This window comes from Prionailurus viverrinus, unplaced genomic scaffold (genome assembly GCF_022837055.1).
Source record: "Prionailurus viverrinus isolate Anna unplaced genomic scaffold, UM_Priviv_1.0 scaffold_35, whole genome shotgun sequence".
NCBI classification, from domain to species: Eukaryota; Metazoa; Chordata; class Mammalia; order Carnivora; family Felidae; genus Prionailurus; species Prionailurus viverrinus.
In genome coordinates, this window is record NW_025927605.1 from 3,332,292 (window position 1) to 3,354,615 (window position 22,324).

Here is a 22,324-nt window from a genome sequence, read left to right on the forward strand (position 1 = left end):
TAGGTCATGATTTCGTTTTAGTAAAAAGAATGCTGAGGAAGAATGGAAATAGAGCAGAATGACTTAGAGGCTACTTCATAGCTTTAAAAATATTACTTATATGTCTTATAAAATTATCTAAAAAAACGTATCAAGAATTTTTAGCCACAGAATAGGCTTATGGGCCTGTCTCCCTTTGGCAGAATGGCTTTTGGCCCAGAGAACACTTTGTTAGTGTTAGTGTTAGTGTTAGCTCCCTACACAGAGCTGCCCAATCTCTGAGCCTCAGTTTTCCCGTCTATAACAGTAGGGATAGTAAGTCTGACTTTGGAAGTGTTTTTTTCCCTCCCAGCTCCCTACCCACTTTTTCCCCCCTCCCTTCCTTATCCCCCCTGCCCCCCTTTTTAATGTTCCTTTTCTCTCAAAATCCTTTCCTTTCTTTCTCACTTAGCACAACTTACCATGGGCCAAGCATTCATTCACTCACTCATTCATTCATTCATTCATTCTTCCTTTCATTTATTCTTTCATTCTGAGACATCTGGGATCCTAGCTCCATGCTTGAACTATAGAGATTTCAAAAGAAGGAGGAGGTCTGTCCTTGCCCCCAAAACAGTCTCCCTGGGAAGACACGGCTCAAACACAAGACAATTGGAGGGTATCAGTGAAGGGAGGGCCAGCAGATCAACCACGAGTCACTGCCACGGGCGTTCAGAGCCAGGAGGGCAAAGCTGGGCTGGAGCGGGGTAGGCTTCTGAAACATTCCAAGTCTCAGTTTACTCATCTCCTAAATGGGGGATACTGGCGATGCCAATCTCTTGAGACTGTTGTGAGCAATGAACGAGAGAATGCTTGGAGAGAGCTCAGCATGGGGCCTGGCAGGAACTAAGTGCCATCAGCCTTGCCTTTAACAGGGCTGTGTCGGGGAGGCAAACCCGTTCCGGGCAGCACAGGTGTGGAGCCCTTTCTAGGAACCCATGTGACCGCCCCACCACCACCCCCACCCCCCCCCCACCCCCCCCCGCAAGGGTCACAGGTATAAACAGCGTGGGGCTTCCCAGGCCTTTGCTGCTGTGGCTTCTCTGGGCCCTGTGGATCCAGGGTGGCCCTTGAGCCCAGAGCACAGGAGGCTTAGCAAGGCTGGGGTGGAGCCCTGTGCTCACATGGATGGGAGATCCGAACACCAGAGGAGGCTCATCCAGGCTCTTAGCTCAGCCGCGTCCTTTGCACTGAGGCATGGATTTCCAGGGAGGAGAAGGTGAGGCAGCCAACTGGCCCTGGAACTGTGCTGGGCGGGTGCTGGTCACACCAGGCTCCTGGGTGTGGGAAGGGCATGGTGACTCACGAGAGTTCTATATCTGAGGGCCCCCAAACGCACGCACCTGGCCTATGGGATGGTGGCCTAGGTGCTCAGAGCCCATCTACACTCCCTAGTGACAGCTTCTTAGCGTTGTCAGTCTGAGCACAGCAAGACTCCGCCCATCACAGCGGTTGGCGTTCCCGAGCACTTCCCGTGAGCAGGTGCTGTTTCTGCTTTTTAATCCTCAGAGCAGCCCTAGGAAGTAGGTGTTGTTATCTTCTTGCCACTTCACAGAGGAGGAAACAGAGAGAGATGGGGAGAAATTCAAGCACACGGTTGGTACATGTTGGGACTGGGATTGGAACCCGCAGAGTTCACATGCTTCTGAGCTGCTTCTCCTGGGACACCAGAGGCTATTGGTCATCCCCTTGTGGAGCCCACACTATTCGTTCTTTCTGTCCTTTGCAGAGCCCAGCCGTACCTGGCAGCCCGGGAAGGGTTCCCAGCAGAGGCAGAGGCGGGTGGTGTGGTGGAGAGGGCATCTTGGCTCTGACGGTCACTAGGTGGTGGCACTTTGGCAAGCTCTTATCATCCCTGGGTCTTGGGTTCCTCAGCTCTGAGGTGGGGATGACAAGCCTGGGCTCACAGGGCAACATGGGGGTGAAGCGAGACCATGTACCGGGAAGGCTGCTGGCGCTCAGCTCACGGCCGTTCTCCCGATGGGAAGGTGAAACGTGTCTCCAGAAGAGTCGGCAGGGCCCCGAACTACAGGGCAGACTGGAAGGCAAATCCCACAGGGCTCCGCCTGCCCTCTGGCTCGGCTCCCAGACCCTCTCCTCTCCCAGGCCTCACTCGCTTGGCAGATGGGACGTTCTGGAAAAATACACTCCACCCCTAGTCAAGCTTTCTGGACATCAGTTCAGAAAGCTCCCGCAGCAGAGATAAAACTCTGAAGATCCGACTGTGTCTTCTGACGAGGTCTGTGAATCATGTCTCCATTCTCCCCCTCAGTCCCGAGGCAGCCAGCAAGAAAGGCTTCTCCACTTTTTGGCCGGGGTGTGGGAAGACATACCTTCCTACACATGGTAAGTGTGACCATGGACAGGCGCTCAGTAGGCTGACCTCTAGTTGTTTTGGCTGATGGTAGGGCTATACAACTGGCCATATTTCCTGGTGAGGGAGGGAGTGGGGGTCTCACCCCAAGGCTCTGCTCTGTCTGGGGTGACCAACTCTCCCATTTTGCAGGGGACTGACGGGTTCTCAGAGATATGGGGCTTTTAGCACTAAATCGAGAACAGTCCTGAGGAAACTGGGATAGTTGGTCACCATTGCCACATTTCTGGGCCATTCTAGAGCCTTCTGTGTCTCCTTGGGCACGAGGTCTTTGTTCCTGCAACAGCCGGGCTTGCTTTTCCAACATCCAGGGGCCAACCCAGAGGCCTCCTCTACTTCCTTGGGCCCATAAAAGGAGATAATGCTGGAGAAAGTCAAGATCGTGGCTGTGGGTTCCCACACCTCCTAAGGCGGAGGCTGATGAGGTCTGGGCTCGGATGACAGGCCCCTTTGAAGAACTGACGGATACTTGGTCTTCCCGGCAACACGGGGCGGAGGAGACGTCTCGTCGTGGCCACCAGTTCAACGGGGCTCCCGATTTACGAGGCCGGAAAACGTTCACGGGAAGCTAAATAACAGGGTAATGAGGGGTTCTTCTAGAAAGTGGTATTAACTTTAATGAGGAGAAAACCCTTTGTAAAGGCCAACGCCCACTGGGGCAGAGATATAAACGCGGGGTGAAGGGCTGCTTGTCCACACTGGGGGGGCGCCTGGCCTCGAAGACCGATCGCTCGTGTCTGGGCGGCTGAGGTCAATGGCTTCCAAGTGCCTGAAGGCCAGCTTCTCTTCGGGGTCTCTCAAGGGCCCGGGAGGGGCCGGCGGGGGCTCCGCTCGCGTGTCCGCAATGTACTCCAGTGGCTCCTGCAAGCTCCCCAGCCTCTCCTCCGGGGCCCGGAGCTTCTCTGCGTGCTCCGTGGGGCTGGGCCGGAGCGGCTGCAGGGCGGCCAGCTGCCTGCCCGCTCTCTGCCTCCCGTATGGAGGCTTTGCCACCAGCTCCAGCGTGGGCGGGGGCTGGTTTGGGGAAGGCGTCCTCGCCGGCAGCGAGAAGGAGACCATGCAGTCCCTGAACGACCGCCTGGCCAGCTACCTGGAGAAGGTGCGCCAGCTGGAGCGGGACAACGCCAGCCTGGAGAGCCGCATCCGGGAGTGGTGTGAGCAGCAGGTGCCCTACCTGTGCCCTGACTACCAGTCCTACTTCCGGACCATCGAGGAGCTCCAGAAGAAGGTGAGACGTCCAGAGTGGCTTTGGCTGCCCGGGAGTCTGCTGTCACCAGCACTGGACGGGGAAGCCAGCGCAGCTGTGGCGGTAGCCCTGCTCCCACGGGGTACTTGAGAGAGGTCGCAGGGCATGTTCACATCTGTGGCCTCATTTGCTCCTCCCCGTCATCTGATGAGAGAGGTATCGTTAGCCCATTTTACAGAAGAGAACAACTGAAGCCGAGGCTGGTTAAGTGACTTATTCTGGGTGGTCCAGCGGGCAGTTGGTGGAGCCAGAGTTTGAACGCAGGCTCCGTGAACTGACGGACTGTGTAACCTTTGCTAGCACAGCCTACCTCTTTGAGTTTTAATTTCTTCTTCTTTTTTTTTTTTTTTTTTTTTTTTTTTTTAGGTGAGGGGCTTGGACTTGATTTGTTTGGTGCACATCAGGTTTTCTATAAAGAACTCAGGGAAGAAAGGGCCCGTCAGATGTTTCCTTCTTGCCCAGCCCACATCCCCTGAAAGTCCCAGCTGCCTCCTGGGAGGGACCATTTGTGACCAAGGAATCACAGAGTACGCTGTTGTTCATGACCCGCCCTGAGCTCCCAGTGGTCTGGAGACAGGAAGACAAGAGGCAGCCACCACGCCAGTCTTTGCTGGAGCCTTTCCCCATCTGCCCCTGTCCAAGCCAGGTTACGGGTCTCAGAGGCTGCCGAGGCTTCCTTCTCTGACCCCCTCTGCGTGCCCGTAATAAGCCTTCAAGGAGCCTCAGCTGCCCGGAGTCCCGGGATGGCTGACTCCCTCCAGAGGTGGCCCTTGGCAGCTTTGGGGAGCTCCAGCTGACAGAATGTCCTTCCTTGCCCTGATGTCACTTCTCTATTGCCCCAGACCCTGTGCACCAAGGCAGAGAACGCCAGGCTCGTGGTGCAGATCGACAACGCCAAGCTGGCCGCAGACGACTTCAGAACCAAGTGAGTGTTCTGCTGGCTCCTCAGCTGGGGGCTGGTAGAAATGGACATGGGTGAGGCCAGGACTCAGGGTTTTGGCCGCACTAAAGTCGCTGAGGCATTAAGATGGGACACACAGAACCAGGCCAGCCTGGGGTGGGATCTGACTTGGACATAAAAGGAGACGTAGCTTCAGGCACCCTGTTATGCGCCTGCCAGGTACGAGACGGAGCTGTCCATGCGGCAGCTGGTGGAGTCAGACATGAACGGCCTGCGCAGGATCCTGGACGATCTGACCCTGTGCAAGGCCGACCTGGAGGCCCAGGTGGAGTCCCTGAAGGAGGAGCTGCTATGCCTCAAGAAGAACCACGAGGAGGTGAGCACAGGGGAGGAGGTGGGCAGGTGGGCATGGGGAAGAAGGTGCACATCGGGAGCAGGTAGGCACAGGGGAGGAGGGTGAGCGAGGCAGCCAGCTGGGAAAGTTAGTGCTGACCCTGATCTGTGCCACAGGAAGTGAACTCACTTCGGTGCCAGCTTGGTGACCGGCTCAATGTCGAGGTGGACGCTGCCCCGCCTGTTGACCTGAACCGTGTTCTGGATGAGATGAGATGCCAGTATGAGACCCTGGTGGAGAATAACCGCCGTGATGCTGAAGAATGGTTCAACACCCAGGTACGTGCCTGGAAACAGTCAGTGCAACGGAGACACAAGGTGGGTCAAACAGAATTGACCTTGGGGCTCTGAACGAAGAAGCTGAGTCTGAGCCCCAGCTCTGTTTCGACCTCACTATGCATGTTGGGCAGGTTGCTGTCCTCTAAGCAATAATGTCCTCAGGGACGTTACTGAAATGGGGATGAAATGAAGGGGATGGACTGGTGTTCTGGAAGGTCCTTCTTGGCTCATGATTCTGTGTGGCCTCTGTAGACCTCTTCATGAAGCTGAGTCCCGACGTTCCTGACCAGGTCCTGTGTGTGTATGTTTCAGACGGAGGAGCTGAACCAGCAGGTGGTGTCCAGCTCGGAGCAGCTGCAGTCCTGCCAGGCGGAGATCATCGAGCTGAGACGCACGGTCAACGCCCTGGAGATCGAGCTGCAGGCCCAGCAGAGCATGGTGAGCCCGGGCCTTGAGCAAGGCTGCTGGGGGACCAAACCCAGCAGCACATGAGCCCCCTGGGCTTCCATGCTCTGAACACACAGGCAGGCTCCAGGGGTTCAAGGTCTTAAGCATCAGGGACTTTCTGTGTAGAGGGAATGAGGTCCTAGCCCCCATTCACAAATGTCCCAGAGGTAAAACACAGGAGACCTATAGCAACCGACATGTCCTGGCAGCAGCTCTTGTAGATTCATTCTGAGCAATTGTCAGTTACTCGGAGGTGTTGTTAATAGGGGAGCTACTCTCCAGATCAGGGGGGCTACGGGGGCTCATTGGCTACCTCAAATGAGATGCCCAGTGGTGGTGCATCCTGGCTCAAAGTGATTCCCTGCTCCTTCTTGGACCTCCCACCTTTGTCTTCCCTCCCCAATCCTTGTCCTCACAGAGAGATGCTTTGGAATCCACCCTGGCGGAGACCGAGGCACGCTACAGCTCCCAGCTGGCCCAGATGCAGTGCCTGATCAGCAACGTGGAGGCCCAGTTGGCTGAGATCCGGGCTGACCTGGAGCGGCAGAACCAGGAGTACCAGGTGCTGCTGGACGTGCGGGCCCGGCTGGAGGGCGAGATCAACACATACCGGGGCCTGCTGGAGAGCGAGGACTGCAAGTGAGTGGCGCCACAGGCTCCCCCGTCTTCCGAATGCGGTCTGCAAAATCTGGGGAGACGGCACGGTGCCTGGGAAGGGCCCGGTATTTGGAGGCAGGAGCCCTGGGGCTTTAGTTCTGGTCTTATTACAAACTCATCACGTGACCCTGGCAAGTCCTTTTTCTCTCTGGGACTCTGTCTCCCCATTGATAAAACCGGGGGGTAGGACTAGGTGATTTTTAAGGTGCTCTGAGTTACTGAAAACAGGAACTGGGAAATCATAGTAATCGGAACTTTTTCTTCCTCTTAGGCTGCCCTGTAACCCGTGTGCTCCTGACCACTCGCCTTCCAAGGCCTGCCTCCCCTGTCTTCCTGCGGCCCCCTGTGGTCCGGGCGCTGTCCGCACAACCTGCAGCCCCCGCCCCATCTGTGTGCCCTGCCCGGGGGGCCGGTTCTGAGAGTGACTGGCCATTGTCTCCAGGGCTTAGGCTTGGCCTCTTTTCAACCCTAACCCTAAAACCCAATCCCCTCTCTCTGTGCGGAGCCCAGGGCCCTGGGGCCTGGCCCTGAGCGGTCTCACTGCAAATACATGCCTCAAAGTCTCTCAAAGCCTGTCATTAAGGCTGGTCACCCCCGAAAGCCTCAACTCCTCATCATTTCAATGGGTGCCAGCCAGGCTCTGTGTTCTCAGGCTGCCTCCTGGGTCAGGTTTTCCTTCTGGGCGCTCTTTTAGTGGGTTCTGAAATACAATAGAGGGCTTGTGTGGGCAGAATAATAAAGTGCATTTGCTTTGGCTCTCGATGCCTGACTGGCACCACGTTGGTATCGTTGTTTTGTGTCTCTGCTGGGTGAAGAGGGCTGACCCCTGGGCTGACAAATAGGGCTGTTTGACCATGTATGACCCTGGGGATGACAGGGCCCCTGTGACCCTGTTTGGGGTGGATAAGGGTGTACAGTGGGGTTTCTTGCTCAGCTGCTCCACTTTCCTGATGAAGAAGACGCTTCTCCAAGGTTCTGATGTGGTGACCCGTGTTACCAGCCCCTTCCCACTACCCTTCTTAGTCTATTCAGGAGACTACATCCCAGAGGAGGGAGGATAAAGCCAAGGCCAGTGCGGTGTGAAGCATCTTAGGCTGCTTTTCATTTCATGTCTGGCGTTCTCATAAGAGCAGCAACATGTAAATGCCGCACCCAGGGGACTTTCGTTTCTTTCTTCCGCTGCAGAACTTTCCCACAGCCCCCCCGGCCCAGCAAGCACCCTAAAAACCCACACCCCATTAAAAGCAGGAGATGGGAGAGTGAGCCCGCCTTTGTGACTTCCACCCACGATTTAGAGATTCTTGTCCATAAGAGGCTCATCATGTGCTGTGTGCCTTTGGAACCTGTTACCACACGCAGCACCTTTGGGCCTCAGAGCATTTCCGCATGGCAGTGGGCCCTCCCAGCATCTTGGCCCAAAGGCTCTCATTTATGTCCAGACCAGGTAAATTCCAAGCTCCGTGGATCCCAATGGGAAATGGAGACGAAGGTAAAACTTTCTCAGGCAGAAAGGAAGGCCGGTTTCTCCAGATAGCCCTGTGCTATTCATAAGATGCCAACAGCACCACTATGAAATGTTAGTGACGTTTAGAGAGTTGTAATAGCATGGGAGGTGGAGAACTGATTGGGGAAAGATGCTGACGAAGGTGGGCCTGAGACCCCCACCTCTTAAGAGGGCCTGGTATAATTCACCCTGATTCTACTTCAGAGTTATCCCCTCTTTTTTTTAATTTTTTAAAAAATATTTGTTTCAGAGAGAGAGAGAGAGAGAGCAGGGGAGGGGCAGAGAGAGAGGGAGACACAGAATCTGAAGCAGGCTCCAGGCTCTGAGCTGTCTGCACAGAGCCCGATGTGGGGCCTGAACTCACAAACTGTGAAATCATGGCCTGAGCTGAAGTCAGATGCTCAACTGACTGAGCCACCCAGGTGCCCCTAGAGTCACCCCTTTCTAACCCCCTGTAAAGGAGGGCCCGGGGCTTTGGTGTCTCCCAGCTCCCTGACTCCTGGAATCCTGACCACCCCCATGTTGGCCTTCTTGGAACACCTTGGCTGCTTTTGTTGAGGCTCAGCCCCCCGAAGAGGCTGATGGTCTCGTGATCATTCAGTTTATTCAACACGTCTTTACTGGGTGCCTCCCTGGGCTGGACAGTGTGTCAGGTGCCAGGAGCAGGACTGACCCTCGTCAGAGGGAGGCCTTGGGATGGGAAAGCAAGGGCACCCACTCCCTGCCTCAGTGGCAGGATGAGGCCCGGCGAAGGGGCCTTGGCGTTAGTGTGATGAAATTGGGCTCTGAACGTGGAGTCAGACTGACCTGGGGTTCATATCCCGACCCCGCCACTTACCGCCAGTGGGAGCTTTGGCACAGGGCAGCCCCTTGCCGAGCCTCAGTTTCCTCATCAGTAAAACAGAGGCCACGACACTTACTGTACTATAAGGTCCGTCCTGCTTTGCCGAGCCTTTGCCGGGCCTTGGAAAACGGCTCGTGTTGTTGACTGTCTATGCTAGCTGGAGGCCTGGATCGCTGTGAGGGTGGGCGTCTACATTCTCACTGCCCGGAGTTTCATTTCTGAGCTTTTGTTCCAAGCAGCAATGCCTAGCAGCCGAGGTGGAGAGGCAGGTCCATGACTTATTATTTTTTCTGACTCGGAAGAAAGTCGGGCATAGGGGAGCCACAGTTAGCAAGCAATGCGTGGGCGCTGTCTCGAGCGCACAGGCTCCAGGTAACTCCGTTTACCATCAGCCACACGTCCTCTTTAGGACATTCCTTATGGTACAAACCCCTTCCAAACCCATCTGAATTCCCCTCCCCAGATGGAGAGAACCAGATCCTGCATAGCCTTGCCACTTACTATTATTTATTTATTCCTTATTATTAGTTACTTCAACTTTGAATATAATGCTGATTCCATTAGGTCAGAGATTCTCAACGTTGGCCGCACATTGCAATGACCTGGGGGGGGCATAAGGGATGTGTGGTCTGACCCCCAGCTATCCTGACTTAGTTGGTCTGGGATATGGCCTGGTGTTGGGATATTAGAAAGCTCCCCGAGTGATTCTGGGGTGCAGCCAGGATTGAGGGCTCCTCCATTAACGGGAGGGCCTTTTGGCAAAGCAGTTGGGAGCTCAGGGCAGCTCTGACATCACCCTGAGGGCTAGCGGATTCCTGAACTGTACTTTTTTGACTATTCCTCAGCTCCGACTTTACTCTCTCCTTTAATTTCAAACACCTGCACTGAAGTTTAAATTTCAGTTCCCATAGTTTTAATTTCAAAGAGTTATGTTTTTGCTGTTCTCTGTTCCTCTTCCATAACACTGTCTCAAGACTGCCATTTTTATCCCTGAGGTTATTAAAAAACATACACACACGTACGTATGTATTAATAGATTGTCTTAAATTCTGCCTTGCTTCAGTCTCCCCCAGTTTCCTCTTCAGCAATTTGTTTGTTGGCTTGTTTTGTTTTGTCTCTCTTTGCGATGCTGGAAACTTCTCTCAAACGTCTGGTGATCCTTCCGCTTATATTTGAAGACATGACACTAAAAAGCTGATGGAAAGTGCTGTGTGTATGGGCGGGTTGGCAAACTGGCTTTTTTTTTTTAAGTTTATATATTTATTTTGAGAGAGAGAGGCAGAGAAAGAGAGAGAGAGAGAGAGGCAGAGGGAGACGGAGGGAGAGAATCCCAAGCAGGCTCCGCACAGTCAGCGGAGAGCCCAATGTGGGGCTTGAACCCATGAACCGTGAGATCATGACCAAAACTGAGTCAGATGTCCAACCAACTGAGCCACCCAGGTGCCCCCAAACTGGCTGGTTGGTAGAACTACCTAAATTCAGCTTTTATAATCTTTTGTCTGGAATCATTCTGGTTTTTCAAAGAATGGAGACAGTCTTGGGCCAGACCCCTGCATGCATCCCACCTACCTTTATTTATTTATTTTTTTAATGTTTATTTATTTTTGAGAGAGAGTGAGCAAGAGTGTGAGCAGTGGAGGGGCAGAGACAGAGGGAGAGCTCTGTCAGCACAGAGCCCGACGCGGGGCTCGATCTTACAAACAGTGAGATCGTGACCCGAGCTGAAATCAAGAGTCAGACGCTTAACTGACTAAACCACCCAGGTGCCCCCAGGAATTGCATTTCTAACATGTTCCTGAGCGATGCTGATGCTGCTGGTCTGGAAGCCACATTTTGAGAGCCACTGCTATACTTTATTACAATAATGATTTTTTACAGTTTTTTTGGATGAGGATTAAGTGGGCAAATTAATGCCAAGCACCCAGCACAGCGCCTGGTATTTGCATAGATTCAATAAATGCTAGTTATGATTTTGAAGACTGGTCCAATGCGCCTCATTCCATTTGGTTGGTATCGCCATCATACCTCCTCCCATCTGATGCTACTGTCTTCTCTAAATAGCTCATCCAGACAAAGGACCTGGAATTGATGGTTGGTGCAGGAATTCTAGCTGAGAGATGATTTAGTCTAACCCTTTCGATATGCATGAGGAAATGGAAACCCAGAGAGGTAAAGCAATTTTCCCGAGGTCACACAGTAAATTAGAAGGTAACATCTCTATCTTTTTTTTAAAAACTCAAGAATTCTAGGGGCGCCTGGGTGGCGCAGTTGGTTAAGCGTCCGACTTCAGCCAGGTCACGATCTCGCGGTCCGTGAGTTCGAGCCCCGCGTCAGGCTCTGGGCTGATGGCTCGGAGCCTGGAGCCTGTTTCTGATTCTGTGTCTCCCTCTCTCTCTGCCCCTCCCCCGTTCATGCTCTGTCTCTCCTGTCCCAAAAATAAATAAACGTTGAAAAAAAAAATTTAAAAACTCAAGAATTCTTCTTTTTATTTGAAGACCTTTTAAAACCGAATTGTCAGCCTTGTTTCTTGCCTTCCTCCCATAGACCGAAGCCGTTCTTGCCTATTTATTGGTGCGTATTGCAGCCAGATCACTGGCTCTATGTAGCATTCTCGATCTTGACTTCTCTCAAGCAACAGATTTCAGGGAACAGGGCTGAGTGGCATTTTCCCTTCCCTACCCTTTCGCCGATACTTCTAGAAATATATGAAAGAAAAAGACAAGCACTCACACCCCAGTGTTATATTGAGGATTAATGAATAAAAAGTGGCCATGTAACACCCATAGGTTAAACGTGAAGTGTCTGAGCCCACGGGTATCGCAGGCAGGACAGGAAACCACTGGTCTTGCCTGTCGCTTTCTTAAGGAATACCCGAGGCTTCTATAATTGGAGACGCCTGCTCCAGTCCCCTGGCTTAGCTCACACCAGGGCTGCAGGGTGCCACTTCTCCAGGGAGCTGATTCACACTGCCTCCCATCTCTGAGGTCCCGCGGGGAGCCCTGCGCTGTAGAAAGCGAAAGTAGAGCCTGTTCCAGCCTGTCCACCCCTGTCCTTTTAACAGTCATGAACTCTCGACATCTCTGTCTATGGGGGCGGTGATTCACGAAGGGAAGATCCAGAGATGCTCAAGATAGAGTGTCTGCCCCACCGGGATGATCACGACACTTTCCCGAGAGTGGGATCCCCACGTCTCTCTTTCTTAGTAGCATCCAGCTGAAAAGATGCCCCTGATTCTTAGGCTTTCTGTCTGGGTCTCAGGTTCTGTCTGGATCTCTCCTCCCTGAGATCACTTCTCCCCCTAGGTAGGGCGGTGATGCAGCTTTAGAAGGCTCTGAGGTTCTGTTTCCCAGCTCCTTCGATTTATAGCACTGCCAGTATCGGTGAAACTTCTGGCACCCACACATTTCCTCCTTAAGGGGCAGGCCTCTTCCCACAGGGAATGCTCTCATTAAAAGGAAGAGCTACCCCACGGAACTGCGGCCCTTTCTCAGGGCCCGAGCGGGCGGGGGCACAGTGGGCATTGGTGGCACAGGGCCAGGTGCTGTGGTGTCCGGGTGGCCCCGCCCGGGTAATGAGGGCCCAAGCCCACAGCCGATCCTTTGAAGATGTGTCCTGAAGCTCTCCCCTGGTGATCAATGACAGGAGCCCAGAGTCCTGCTTTAGCCAAATGACTAGCTTAGCCTCTTTTACAAGGAAAGGAGTTCCTTATTGGAAACCAAATTATAAATTAATTAGCAGCTTCCTCTGGGGCTGTGTATAAACATCCACACCACCCCATGGTGACTTTCTAGCGTGAGCCCCCTCATTCCAGGGGTATAAAAAGGCCCGAGCAGGATGGGGTCTGTGGACACTGACAATCCAGGTAGCTGTCGCTGCGAAGGGGCCTCCCTGACATGGTATCCAACTGCTCACCAGCTTCCATCAAGAGCTGCCCGCGGCCCCCCTCTGTCTGCTCCAGCAGCATGAGCTGCCGGCCCGAGCTGTGCCTCGGTTACGTCTGCCAGCCCATGACATACGTGCCTCCTGTCTGCACGCCCACCACCTACCGGCCAGCCAGCTGCCTCTCCAAGACCTACCTATCCAGCTCCTGCTGGCCCAGCAGCTGCCGGCCAGCCAGTGGTATCGCCAGTTCCATGGGCACCTGCAGCTGGTACTGTGAAGGGACGTTCAATGGCAACGAGAAGGAGACCATGCAGTTCCTGAACGACCGCCTGGCCAACTACCTGGAGAAGGTGCGCCAGCTGGAGCGGGAGAACGCGGAGCTGGAGAGCAAGATCCAAGAGGCCTGCCAGTCTCAAGTGCCCACCCTGTGTCCTGACTACCAGTCTTATTTCAGGACCATCGAGGAGCTCCAGCAGAAGGTGAGGGCAAACGGTGAAAGGACTCACCGGGAAGGCAACCGGAAGGCCTGGAGCTCCAGAGTTGAATCTCATTAGCTTATTAAGCCTCATTCAGGGGAAAGAGACTTCCCCAGGGCATAGGATTGTCTCACAGTTTGAGGGCTCAGCTAGAGTCCTTAACATGGAAAGAGGTCTGGGATCTAGACTCAGTTCTACCACTTTGTGGCTTTGGGAGGGGGGCCTTCCCTTCCCTAGGCCCCAGTGTCCTCATCGGTAAACCGGTTGCAGTAATGGTTCGCACCTAAGGGGTCTGTCCAGAGGATTCCATGAGTTGATGCACGTGAAGTGTTTAACACAGCCTCTGGCACACGGTGAGTTTTTAGTCAATGTTAGCGCTTGTTAAGGATCTGCCTGTTTCACGAAGGACTTCGGACTTAACGACGTTATTTCCTTCCACGTTGTTCACTGCGACCAAAGTGGGGCGTTTGGATTTATGAAGAACCTAGGGGCTTCAAATATAAATCCTAGTAGTTCTCCAAGGACTAGCAGTTCACCAAATATTCCCCAGAGTCCCAGAGAAGAGGGGCTCCTGCAGGGATGGTCACCAGGCTGCTGAGTCCCTTCAGCCACCAGCTTTTCCTCTGGGCTCTTTTTCCTTCTTATTCTGAACGCACCCCCTCTTGTGCCTTGGCCCCCAGGTTTTGTGCACCAAAGCAGAGAACGCCAGGATGGTCGTGCACATCGATAACGCCAAGCTGGCCGCCGATGACTTTAGGACCAAGTGAGTCTGGCCCGGGGATGGTGGGGTACCCCCTCTCCCCCCCCCACCTCCCCGCACATCTTTGGGGGCAGCTCTCCGTGAGTTTCAGGGAGGGTTGGAAAAGTGCCAGTAGCTGCGGGTCTTCCCTGAGTGCTGTATTCAGTTTCAGCCCTCGGTTGCTGACCCTGTCCCTGTGCAGGTACGAGACGGAACTGGCCATGCGGCAGCTGGTGGAGGCCGACACCAACGGCCTGCGCAGGATCCTGGACGAGCTGACCCTGTGCAAGGCCGACCTGGAGGCCCAGGTGGAGTCCCTGAAGGAGGAGCTGCTGTGCCTCAAGAAGAACCACGAGGAGGTGAGCCCTAAAATCAAGCTGACGTGGCCCCGGGAAGCGGAATGGGAAGCACGTGAGGTTTTGGGTTGGACAGACTTGGGTTGAAATTCCCAGGCTTGCTGTGTGCTGTTTCTGTGACTTGCCCAACTCACTGAACCTTTCTGAGCCTCCTCACCTGTAAAACGGAGCAGCGCGATGACACGGGGCTACTGCAAGCATTCCATGAGGTCATGGGTGTGAAACACCCGTCACTTGCTCCCTGCTCAGAAATGCAAGCAACCTTCTCTTCTGCATTTCCTGGTCTTGTGTGACTGCCAGATGCTTGTGTTTTTCTCATGAGAATCACTTTCTGGGGGCAGAGTGGTGCCTCAGGCCCAGAGGGGGTTGTGTTCCAGAGCTCACATGGAATGGCCTGTCCCTCTCCGGAAGGCTCGGCCGCTGGGGCTCTTCCAAGGGAGAGTCAACTGCAGTGGTTTTCTTTCTTCTGACCCCATCCTATCCTTCTTCTTTGCTCCTGTTTGCATATAATATACTTAATCCAAAATCCATCGGTCGACACTTTATTTTCTGACTTTCCTCCTCATCTCCGGCACGTCCGCGGAGGGAGATCGCTCCCGCCTGGGCACCTGTGTGCTGCATAGACCACCGGACCTCTGGTGCCACGCCCCCCACCCTCCACCTTCTCTGCGTTGACTCTCAACCTCTTGAGTTGGGATTTGAAAGAGCAAGTGCCTCTGAATCCTGGCTGGGTTTCCTTAGGCTTAAATGCAAAGTAACAATCAGTCACCATGTACTCACTGGGTGCCCTAAGGTGCCTGACTCATCCTACTTAAATCAGAGAACTGGGAACGGCACCAAGAGGCCACTAATGAGGCATTATCGCACACTCGGGCAGCCTCTGAGACAACTTTCTCTCTTTGGCAGCCAAGCCTGGGGAGGCGTCTGCTCTCACTCAGGCCTTGAACCAAGTGAAGCCAGGCTCCTGCTGTCCTCCCTCCCAGACGAACACAGGCCGGGAGGGTGGCTGGGAATACGGGGGCATGGGTTTCCCATTCTGGCCCGAGGAGATCAGACAAACCCTGGCATTGCTCTTGGCTTCTGCCAAAGTGACAGGAAGTGTGATGGAGCCCTGCCGCCATCACGGGAACATCCGGTCGGAGCTGGAAGACCACAAGCTTCCGCAGAGTGGACGGCAAGCCTCAAGGGGCCCCTCTAACATAGACATCCTAGCATCTTTCGTCCCACCATTTTGTGTCTCCCTGGGGTGGTGAGTGGGATCACGTGACCTCACACTCGTGCCTTTTCAGGAAGTCAGTGCCCTCCGGTGCCAGCTGGGGGACCGCCTTAATATCGAGGTCGACGCTGCACCGCCCGTGGACCTGAACAGGATGCTGGAGGAGATGCGGTGTCAGTATGAGACTGTGGTGGAGACCAACCTCAGGGACGTGGAGGAATGGTTCAACATGCAGGTGGGCCTCTCGCAGGTGGGCCGGCCTCCCTAAGGTCCCTGAGAAGGCTCTCCTGCCCTTCTCCTGTCTCCCCCTTTGCAGATGGAGGAGCTCAATCAGCAGGTGGCCACGAGCTCCGAGCAGCTTCAGAGCTACCAGTCGGACATCATCGATCTGAGACGAACGGTCAACACGCTGGAGATCGAGCTGCAGGCCCAGCACAGCCTGGTGGGTGCCGCCGGGTGGTCTCTGGATCCCAGGCGGCAAATGCGCTTAGGTGCCGGCATCCAGGCGGGGGGAGGGGGCCCCGATTCAGCCACCACGGACGTTTGCCCAGCTGACCTCTCCTAGGCTGAGGTTGCTCCCAAGACCCATCCCAGAGATCAAAGGGGCTTGTCTCAACCCTGACATGGGTTAGGTGGACAACTGTCAAACACAACTCCCCAGGAAGGCGTGTTCTCTGCTTGGTCTGAACCTTCTAAACGCAGGCTTCCTACTGGAGTTTTAAAAACTCCCCATGCTTAGTTCCTCTCTGGATGAGTGAAATCAGAGTCTCTGGAGGTGGGGGCCGGGCACAAGGATCTTTTAAAGGCGCTCATGTGACTTCAAAGCACAGCCAGGGCTGAAGGCCACAGATCTTGACGATGCTGTCGGGGAGGAGCCTGGGGAACCTCAGATCCAAAGTCTGAAGCCAGACCGAGGCTGAAGAAGGAATAAGGGGTTTAGGGTCACGGGGACCTGGGTTCACATCCCAGTCTGTTACCTGACAGCTGCTTAAGCTTAAACAAGTCATTCAACCGTCCTGGGCCTCAGTTTCCACAGTGACTTAGGTAGGGAGGGGGTCATTCCCAACCCCAAAGAGAGACCTGGCTTTTCTTGGTTCTTTCTGAACCAGGAGAATAGGTCTGCTCCTCAGCTACTGTGTCTTTCCTTTTGCCGTAGAGGGACTCTCTCGAAAACACCCTGGCGGAGACCGAGGCGCGCTACAGCTCCCAGCTGGCCCAGATGCAGTGCCTGATCAGCAACGTGGAGGCCCAGCTGGCCGAGATCCGCTGTGACCTGGAGCGGCAGAACCAGGAGTACCAGGTGCTGCTGGACGTGCGGGCCCGGCTGGAGGGCGAGATCAACACGTACCGGGGCCTGCTGGAGAGCGAGGACTGCAAGTGAGTGGGCCCAGCTGAGGCTGTACACATGGGTGCAAACATGGGTTTGGAGAAGGCTATAGGAGGCTCTAGGAGAAGGCTACAAGGGCTTACCCAGGAGATAGAGCCCTGTCGTGATTAAGAAGCAGTTAGGAAGCTGGTATGGTCCAAAGAAAGTCAGGCAGGTGTTCATGCTGCCATCCCAAACCTGGCCCACTGGAGGCCACTGTGTTCCTTCCCAAGTCAGCAAACTCCTTCCAAGGGCTTCCCATGTACCCGGTGCCATTAGGGATGTGGAGACAGATGATGACGAGGCATCTGCTCTCAGGTTGTTTCCGCCTGGTTAGGGAGACGGGCAACTGGAGATCATACTTGGGGGAAAGATTTTTCTGCACTCGAGAGGACCAATAGGTGGCTTAACGTGATTGGGCTATGGCGGGAAGGAAGGAAGACACAAGAGGGCAGTGGGGCCCGTTCATGGGGAACCATAAAGGCCATGCTGGGGAGGGAGGACCTTATTTAATAGGCAGTGGGATGCCCTCATTTTTTGTTTTGTTTTGTTTTGTTTTGTTTTGAGGAGGAAATGATAGAGTTTGCTTAACGGCCTATCTCCCCAGTGAGATGGCAATCATCTAGAACTCAGAGATCGTAGAAACTATTTTTATCTCCTGCGCCTGGCATGTAGTAGATGCTTAGTAAATGTTTCCTGAGTGAGTCAGTGAAAGCTCAAAGCTGTTCTTCAGGAAGATGGCACAGGTGGTTGCAGGAAGTAGAGGGAAGAGGGTCCAGGCAGGGAAACTGTCCAGGAGATCCTGGTCATGTGAGCAGTGGGGAGAGTCGGAATCCGGGTGGGGCAGGCACTCAGCAAGGCCTGGCAGTCACCTGGGCACAGGATACCTCGGGCCCGTGGACACCTGCTGGGCTGATTACTGTTGTAGACAGTTTCTTTTTTTTGTTTAAAAAGATTTGTTTAAACATTTTATCTTATGTTTTGAGAAACAGAGAGAGAGCATGAGCAGGGGAGAGGCAGAGAGAGAGGGAGACACAGGATTGGAAACAGGCTCCAGGTTCTGACCTGTCAGCACAGAGCCCGACGTGGGGCTTGAACCCATGAACTGTGAGATCATGACCTGAGCTGAAGTCGGATGCTCGACTGAGCTACCCAGGTGCTCCCTGTAGGCGGTTTCTTGGTCCACGTTCAGCTTTACTTGTCTGTCATTCAGTTTCACCCTCTGGGGCAAGGGTTGCAAAATCAAATGCTTTTCAAGGAACAGGGTGCTGATGCACATGTGTGACGTGGGTCACGGTGGGACTCTGGGGAACCAAAGAGCGATGTCTACTCCGGCGAGGGCGCCACCCCTGATGAGGACCATTTCTACCGTGTGAGAGGCACATCCAGTATGGTTGGATCTTCTGATTGCTCACGAGAAACTGGGAATCTAGATGTCTTTTAAATGTTAAATTCTTCTGATTTTTAAACATTTTCAACAAATGAGAAAAGAATATGGTGCTGGCCACACAAAACATATTTCAGGCTGGATGTGGTCCCTGGGCTCCCTGTCCAGTTTCTGGGCTGTTTGGTTCCCATCTACTGTCCAGGCTGTGGTTTCTGGTCTTGAGCCCACACCTGTCGGTCTCTGAGATCATCCTTTCTCCTTTTGCCATGTCTTCCTTCTGTTTTAATTACTGAGTTCACCTTATCCAACACATTCTTATTAAGTGCCTGCTCCAGGCCAGGTATGCAGGATGTGCATGCATACACGGCTGCTGACCTCACTGTTTAATGGGGAGACAGACCATAACAGGACAATCACACATCACTCTGGGAGGGGGCACACGGTACCGTTGGGGGATTTGACACAGAGAGATCATGGAGGGCTTCAAGGAGGATGTGACAGTTGAGTTGAAGGAAGCTGCTCTCCATCCTGGCCCAAATGGGAGCCACCGAACGTTTTAGGCAGGGAGTGGCATACTTATATTTGTGTCTGTGGAAGATCACTCTGGCCACGAAGCTGACAGTGGTTAGGAGGGGCCGGGGTGGGGCTGGGGAGGCCAGTTAAGGGTTACACAGGCAAAGATGACGGAGGTGGGATTAGGGAAGCCGAGTGGAGAAGGTGAGCAGCGGGTGAGTTTGTGAGGCATCTGGGGGCAGAGCCATGCACTAGTTGCTGCCTTGGGCTTTTCTCTAATCCTGCCCCCTGTGCCTGTCTTCCGCAGGTTGCCCTGTAACCCGTGCTCCACTCCCTCCTGTCCCCCTTGTGCACCTTCCCCCAGCGTGCCCCGCACCATCTGTGTGCCGCGCACCGTCTGCGTGCCTTGTGTGCCCTGTCCTCAGGTGCGCTACTGAAAGTCCCTCAGGGTCGGTGGATCCTGGACAGACTGGAGCTGGGAGGCTGGAGCCTCCTCAGGCGGAGTCTGACCCCCATTCAGTGGTCAGCAAGGAAGCCCTCCAGCTGGGAGGTGGGCTGTGTGCTACATGCTCGGATCTGCAGGGGGCGCCCCGGGCCCCCACGTCTTGGAAAACTGCCTCTCACTTCCACAGCCAGACTGTTCTCTTGGCTGATGTTTCTGGTTGTCTGTGCTGCCTCAAGGGCACGTGCTGTTAGTAAACTGGCGAATAAAGCCTCATCCAGTGGCCCTGCAAACGCATCTTTCTCTATTTGTCGCCTTTGCTGCTGTATCCACCAGCCAGTTCTACTCAGTTGGGCTCAAGAGGAAAGTGGCCAAATTCTATACTTATTTTTGGGCCTCGTCTGTTTCCACGGAGGCTTGGGAGGCATTCGCTAGAAAGGCCCGCATGCCATAAGCCAGTTAGAGCCAGGCAATCTGTCCAGAGCCAAGTCATAAAGGAATAAAGAGAAGAGGGAGATAATTATGCCTGAAACCTAGGCCAAACTACTGTAATTGAGAAGAATACTGTTATGACCCCACCTCCCCACCTCATTACAGCTGTTACAATGGGATCATTCATTCATTCATTCAAAAAGTCTTCACTAATGGCCTACTTACATGTAGATACCCCCAGGGTCATCCCCCAGATACTTCCTTAGTGCCGCATTTAAACATTGCAACAACTTGTGAAAAAAGGTACCATTATTTCTCCCCTTTGTAAATGAGGAAGCTGAGAGCCAGAGAGGTTAAGAAACTTGCCCAAAGGTCATCCAACTAGTATATAGTGGACCCAGGACTCAGTATAGGCTGTTAGGCCCCAGGGATAAATCAAGCAATTCGTATTCTGAGTCCTCATATTTGCAAACTACAGCTCTGTGCAGGGAGGGGCTACCAAAAAAAAAAAAAAAATGCCAGTGATCCCCACTGTCCGGAAGCCTATGATTGGCGACGGAGCTGGGGCCAGTGTAAATAATAATAACCATGACTACCACTTCCTGAGCACATATGGTGCACGTGGTACCGTGCTGAGCACATTGTATAGACCGGCCTATGCGGCTTGCACAACCACCGTGTAAGGGAGGCCTCATGTCCATTTTAGAAATGGAAAACCGAGGAGTGCAGAATGGGTTAGTCAGTTGCCCAAAGTTACATGCAAGGACCAAAATTCGAACCCAGGTCCAGCTGTGTGCCCTGAAGCACTTATTCGAAGCACTCCACTCATGGCAAATTGCTACCTAGAAAGAGCACATGCTAACAGAGGCTGGGACAAAGTACTGGCCTGGGGAGAGCAGGGAAGGCTTCCTGCAGCTGGTGGCATTTGAGATGGGCCTGAATGTCTACTGAGCAAAAAAGAGGTAGAGGCACGTGGGGCCTGCGTGGAAGCCAAGGTCTGGCTCCAGACGCCTTGAGTGGCCTTGCTGGCTAGAGCAGCGGGTCCCTGTGGAAGGTTGGTGGGAATAAATCTCATGTGGTAGGAAGGTGTCAGACCACGGGGAGGCCCCAGGTATCTCTGATGGAGCCTGGACTCCATCCAGAAAGCTGTGGGAGGGCTGCTGTAGGTTCTGAGCCCAAGGATGGCATGGCTGGAGTGGCCTTTTAGAAAGTTTCACCGAGGAGTATAAAAAAGATGGCTGAGGGGCAGGGACAGAGCTGATAACCAGTATGTGGAAGAAGCTAATGGGGCCTCAGCTCAGGCTGTGACAGTGGGAAGGAAAAAATCAGGGCTCAATCTGAGAGGCTCAGCAGAGGACCTGACTTGGCAAGACTGGCCATGGCGGATTAAAAGGAAAGGGCCAGAAACAGGAATCTTATACACCTTTCTGAACCTCAACTTCTAAACACACTGTTCTTCTTTAATGAGCTGAGGTGATGTTTCTATTAAAGATCTGCCCTCTGGACTTGCCAAGAAATGATGAGAAGTGAATTGGCTCCTGGAGCCGCCTGGGGCTCTCGGGACAGGATCCGGCATGCAGGCTTGGCAGGCGAGGCTGTGAGCCTGATGGGAGACACAAACACACTGCTTAGCCAGCTGTGGTTCCTGAGTGGGGAGGTGAGGGTAGCATTTCGGTGATCTGGAATGCCAAGAGAGAGGAGCTTCTGGCCATGTGGATATTCTCATAACTGAGTACAAACTGGCAATCCCTCTTAATTTCAGTCCCCGTGCAAATTTGTCTAGAATGTGCTTAGCTTGATAAACACAATAGACTGAACAGAACCAGATCTATGGTTCTAAAATCCTAGACCTGTTCTGTCTTGTCCAATATGGTAGCCACAGACTACATGTGGCTATTGAATTTTTAATGAAATAAAATTGAAAAATTCAGTTCCTCAATACACGAGCCACATTTCAAGTGCTCAGTACCTACATGTGGCTAGGGGTACCATACCAGAGTGCAGATGTAGAATATTTCCATTATTCCAGAAAGTTCTATTCAACAACACTATCCTAAGCTATCAGAATCATAAGGAGCCTTCCAGATGATGTGGCCCAGCCTCTCCCATTTATGGATGGTGAGTCTAAGGCCCAGAGAGTTGGAAAGATGCACTCACCAACCAACAGGTGGGAATCAAAGTAAGTGCTCTCACGCCAAGCCTAGCGGGTCTCCTTGATGTTTTCTCCAAGCAGGAAGGTTTATTATTATTTCAGGCTAATAAATACTTTTCCTTTTGCCTTCTTTCCTGTCCCTAAGAACAGAGATATTTTCTCTGAGATGCTGAAACTCCTTCCCAGGACTGTAGTTCCCAATTAAAAAAATATCTGGAAACCACCAAATTCAGAATCTCCTTATCCTTGGAGGCTTTGGCTCAATAAGAGGACAGACTCAGGCTGTGGCCAGGAGCAATGACACAGGGGTTGTAGGCCAGGAGTCCAGGTCCCCTGGGCCCTTTGGGGACTTGTGCAGGCTCCTTTTCCCTCAGAGCATACTGTCCAATCCAACCTGGTTCCTCTTTCCACCTTGTGTGTCATCTGACTTGCCAGGACCTGTCTGACAACCCAAATGCCTATTAAAGCTTTTTATAGGATACCAAGCCCCAAGGCTCAGGCGCAGTTAGTGCTGCCCCCTCTGCTGGCCATGGATGGTCGCCATCTGCTGTGTTGGGATGATGCTTCCAAGCTAGAGAGGTTGACAGCTATCCTCCCTCCTGGTCCATCTCCACTTTGTGAGGGATGCAGAAGCCACGGATGTAGACGCTGGGGAATATTTCTGCCCACCAGCACCGGGACCGCCTGGAAAGTGGACCTCGTG

The 22,324-nt window shown here is 53.4% G+C and overlaps 2 protein-coding genes across 5 annotated transcripts; both read left to right on the plus strand.

The window, feature by feature from the left end:
* Positions 1 to 1,153: 1,153 nt before the first annotated feature.
* On the plus strand, positions 1,154 to 7,087 carry KRT35 (keratin 35). Of its 4 annotated transcripts, none has more exons than XM_047845747.1 (9): positions 1,154 to 1,237; positions 2,291 to 2,364; positions 2,837 to 3,617; positions 4,478 to 4,560; positions 4,756 to 4,912; positions 5,047 to 5,208; positions 5,521 to 5,646; positions 6,074 to 6,294; positions 6,584 to 7,087. In XM_047845747.1, the coding sequence occupies exons 3-9, from the start codon at positions 3,147 to 3,149 to the stop codon at positions 6,729 to 6,731; spliced, it is 1,368 nt and encodes a 455-aa protein (XP_047701703.1). In that variant the 5' UTR covers positions 1,154 to 1,237; positions 2,291 to 2,364; positions 2,837 to 3,146; the 3' UTR covers positions 6,732 to 7,087. The 4 variants fall into 4 exon arrangements, with proteins under 4 accessions (XP_047701703.1, XP_047701701.1, XP_047701700.1 ...); XM_047845745.1 differs by having other exon boundaries at positions 1,219 to 1,237; positions 2,704 to 3,617; XM_047845744.1 differs by lacking the exon at positions 1,154 to 1,237 and adding an exon at positions 1,528 to 1,614 and having other exon boundaries at positions 2,704 to 3,617.
* Positions 7,088 to 12,553: 5,466 nt separating this feature from the next.
* On the plus strand, positions 12,554 to 19,032 carry KRT32 (keratin 32). Its single transcript, XM_047845748.1, has 7 exons — positions 12,554 to 13,021; positions 13,699 to 13,781; positions 13,960 to 14,116; positions 15,403 to 15,564; positions 15,646 to 15,771; positions 16,486 to 16,706; positions 18,903 to 19,032. The coding sequence occupies exons 1-7, from the start codon at positions 12,554 to 12,556 to the stop codon at positions 19,030 to 19,032; spliced, it is 1,347 nt and encodes a 448-aa protein (XP_047701704.1).
* Positions 19,033 to 22,324: the final 3,292 nt, after the last annotated feature.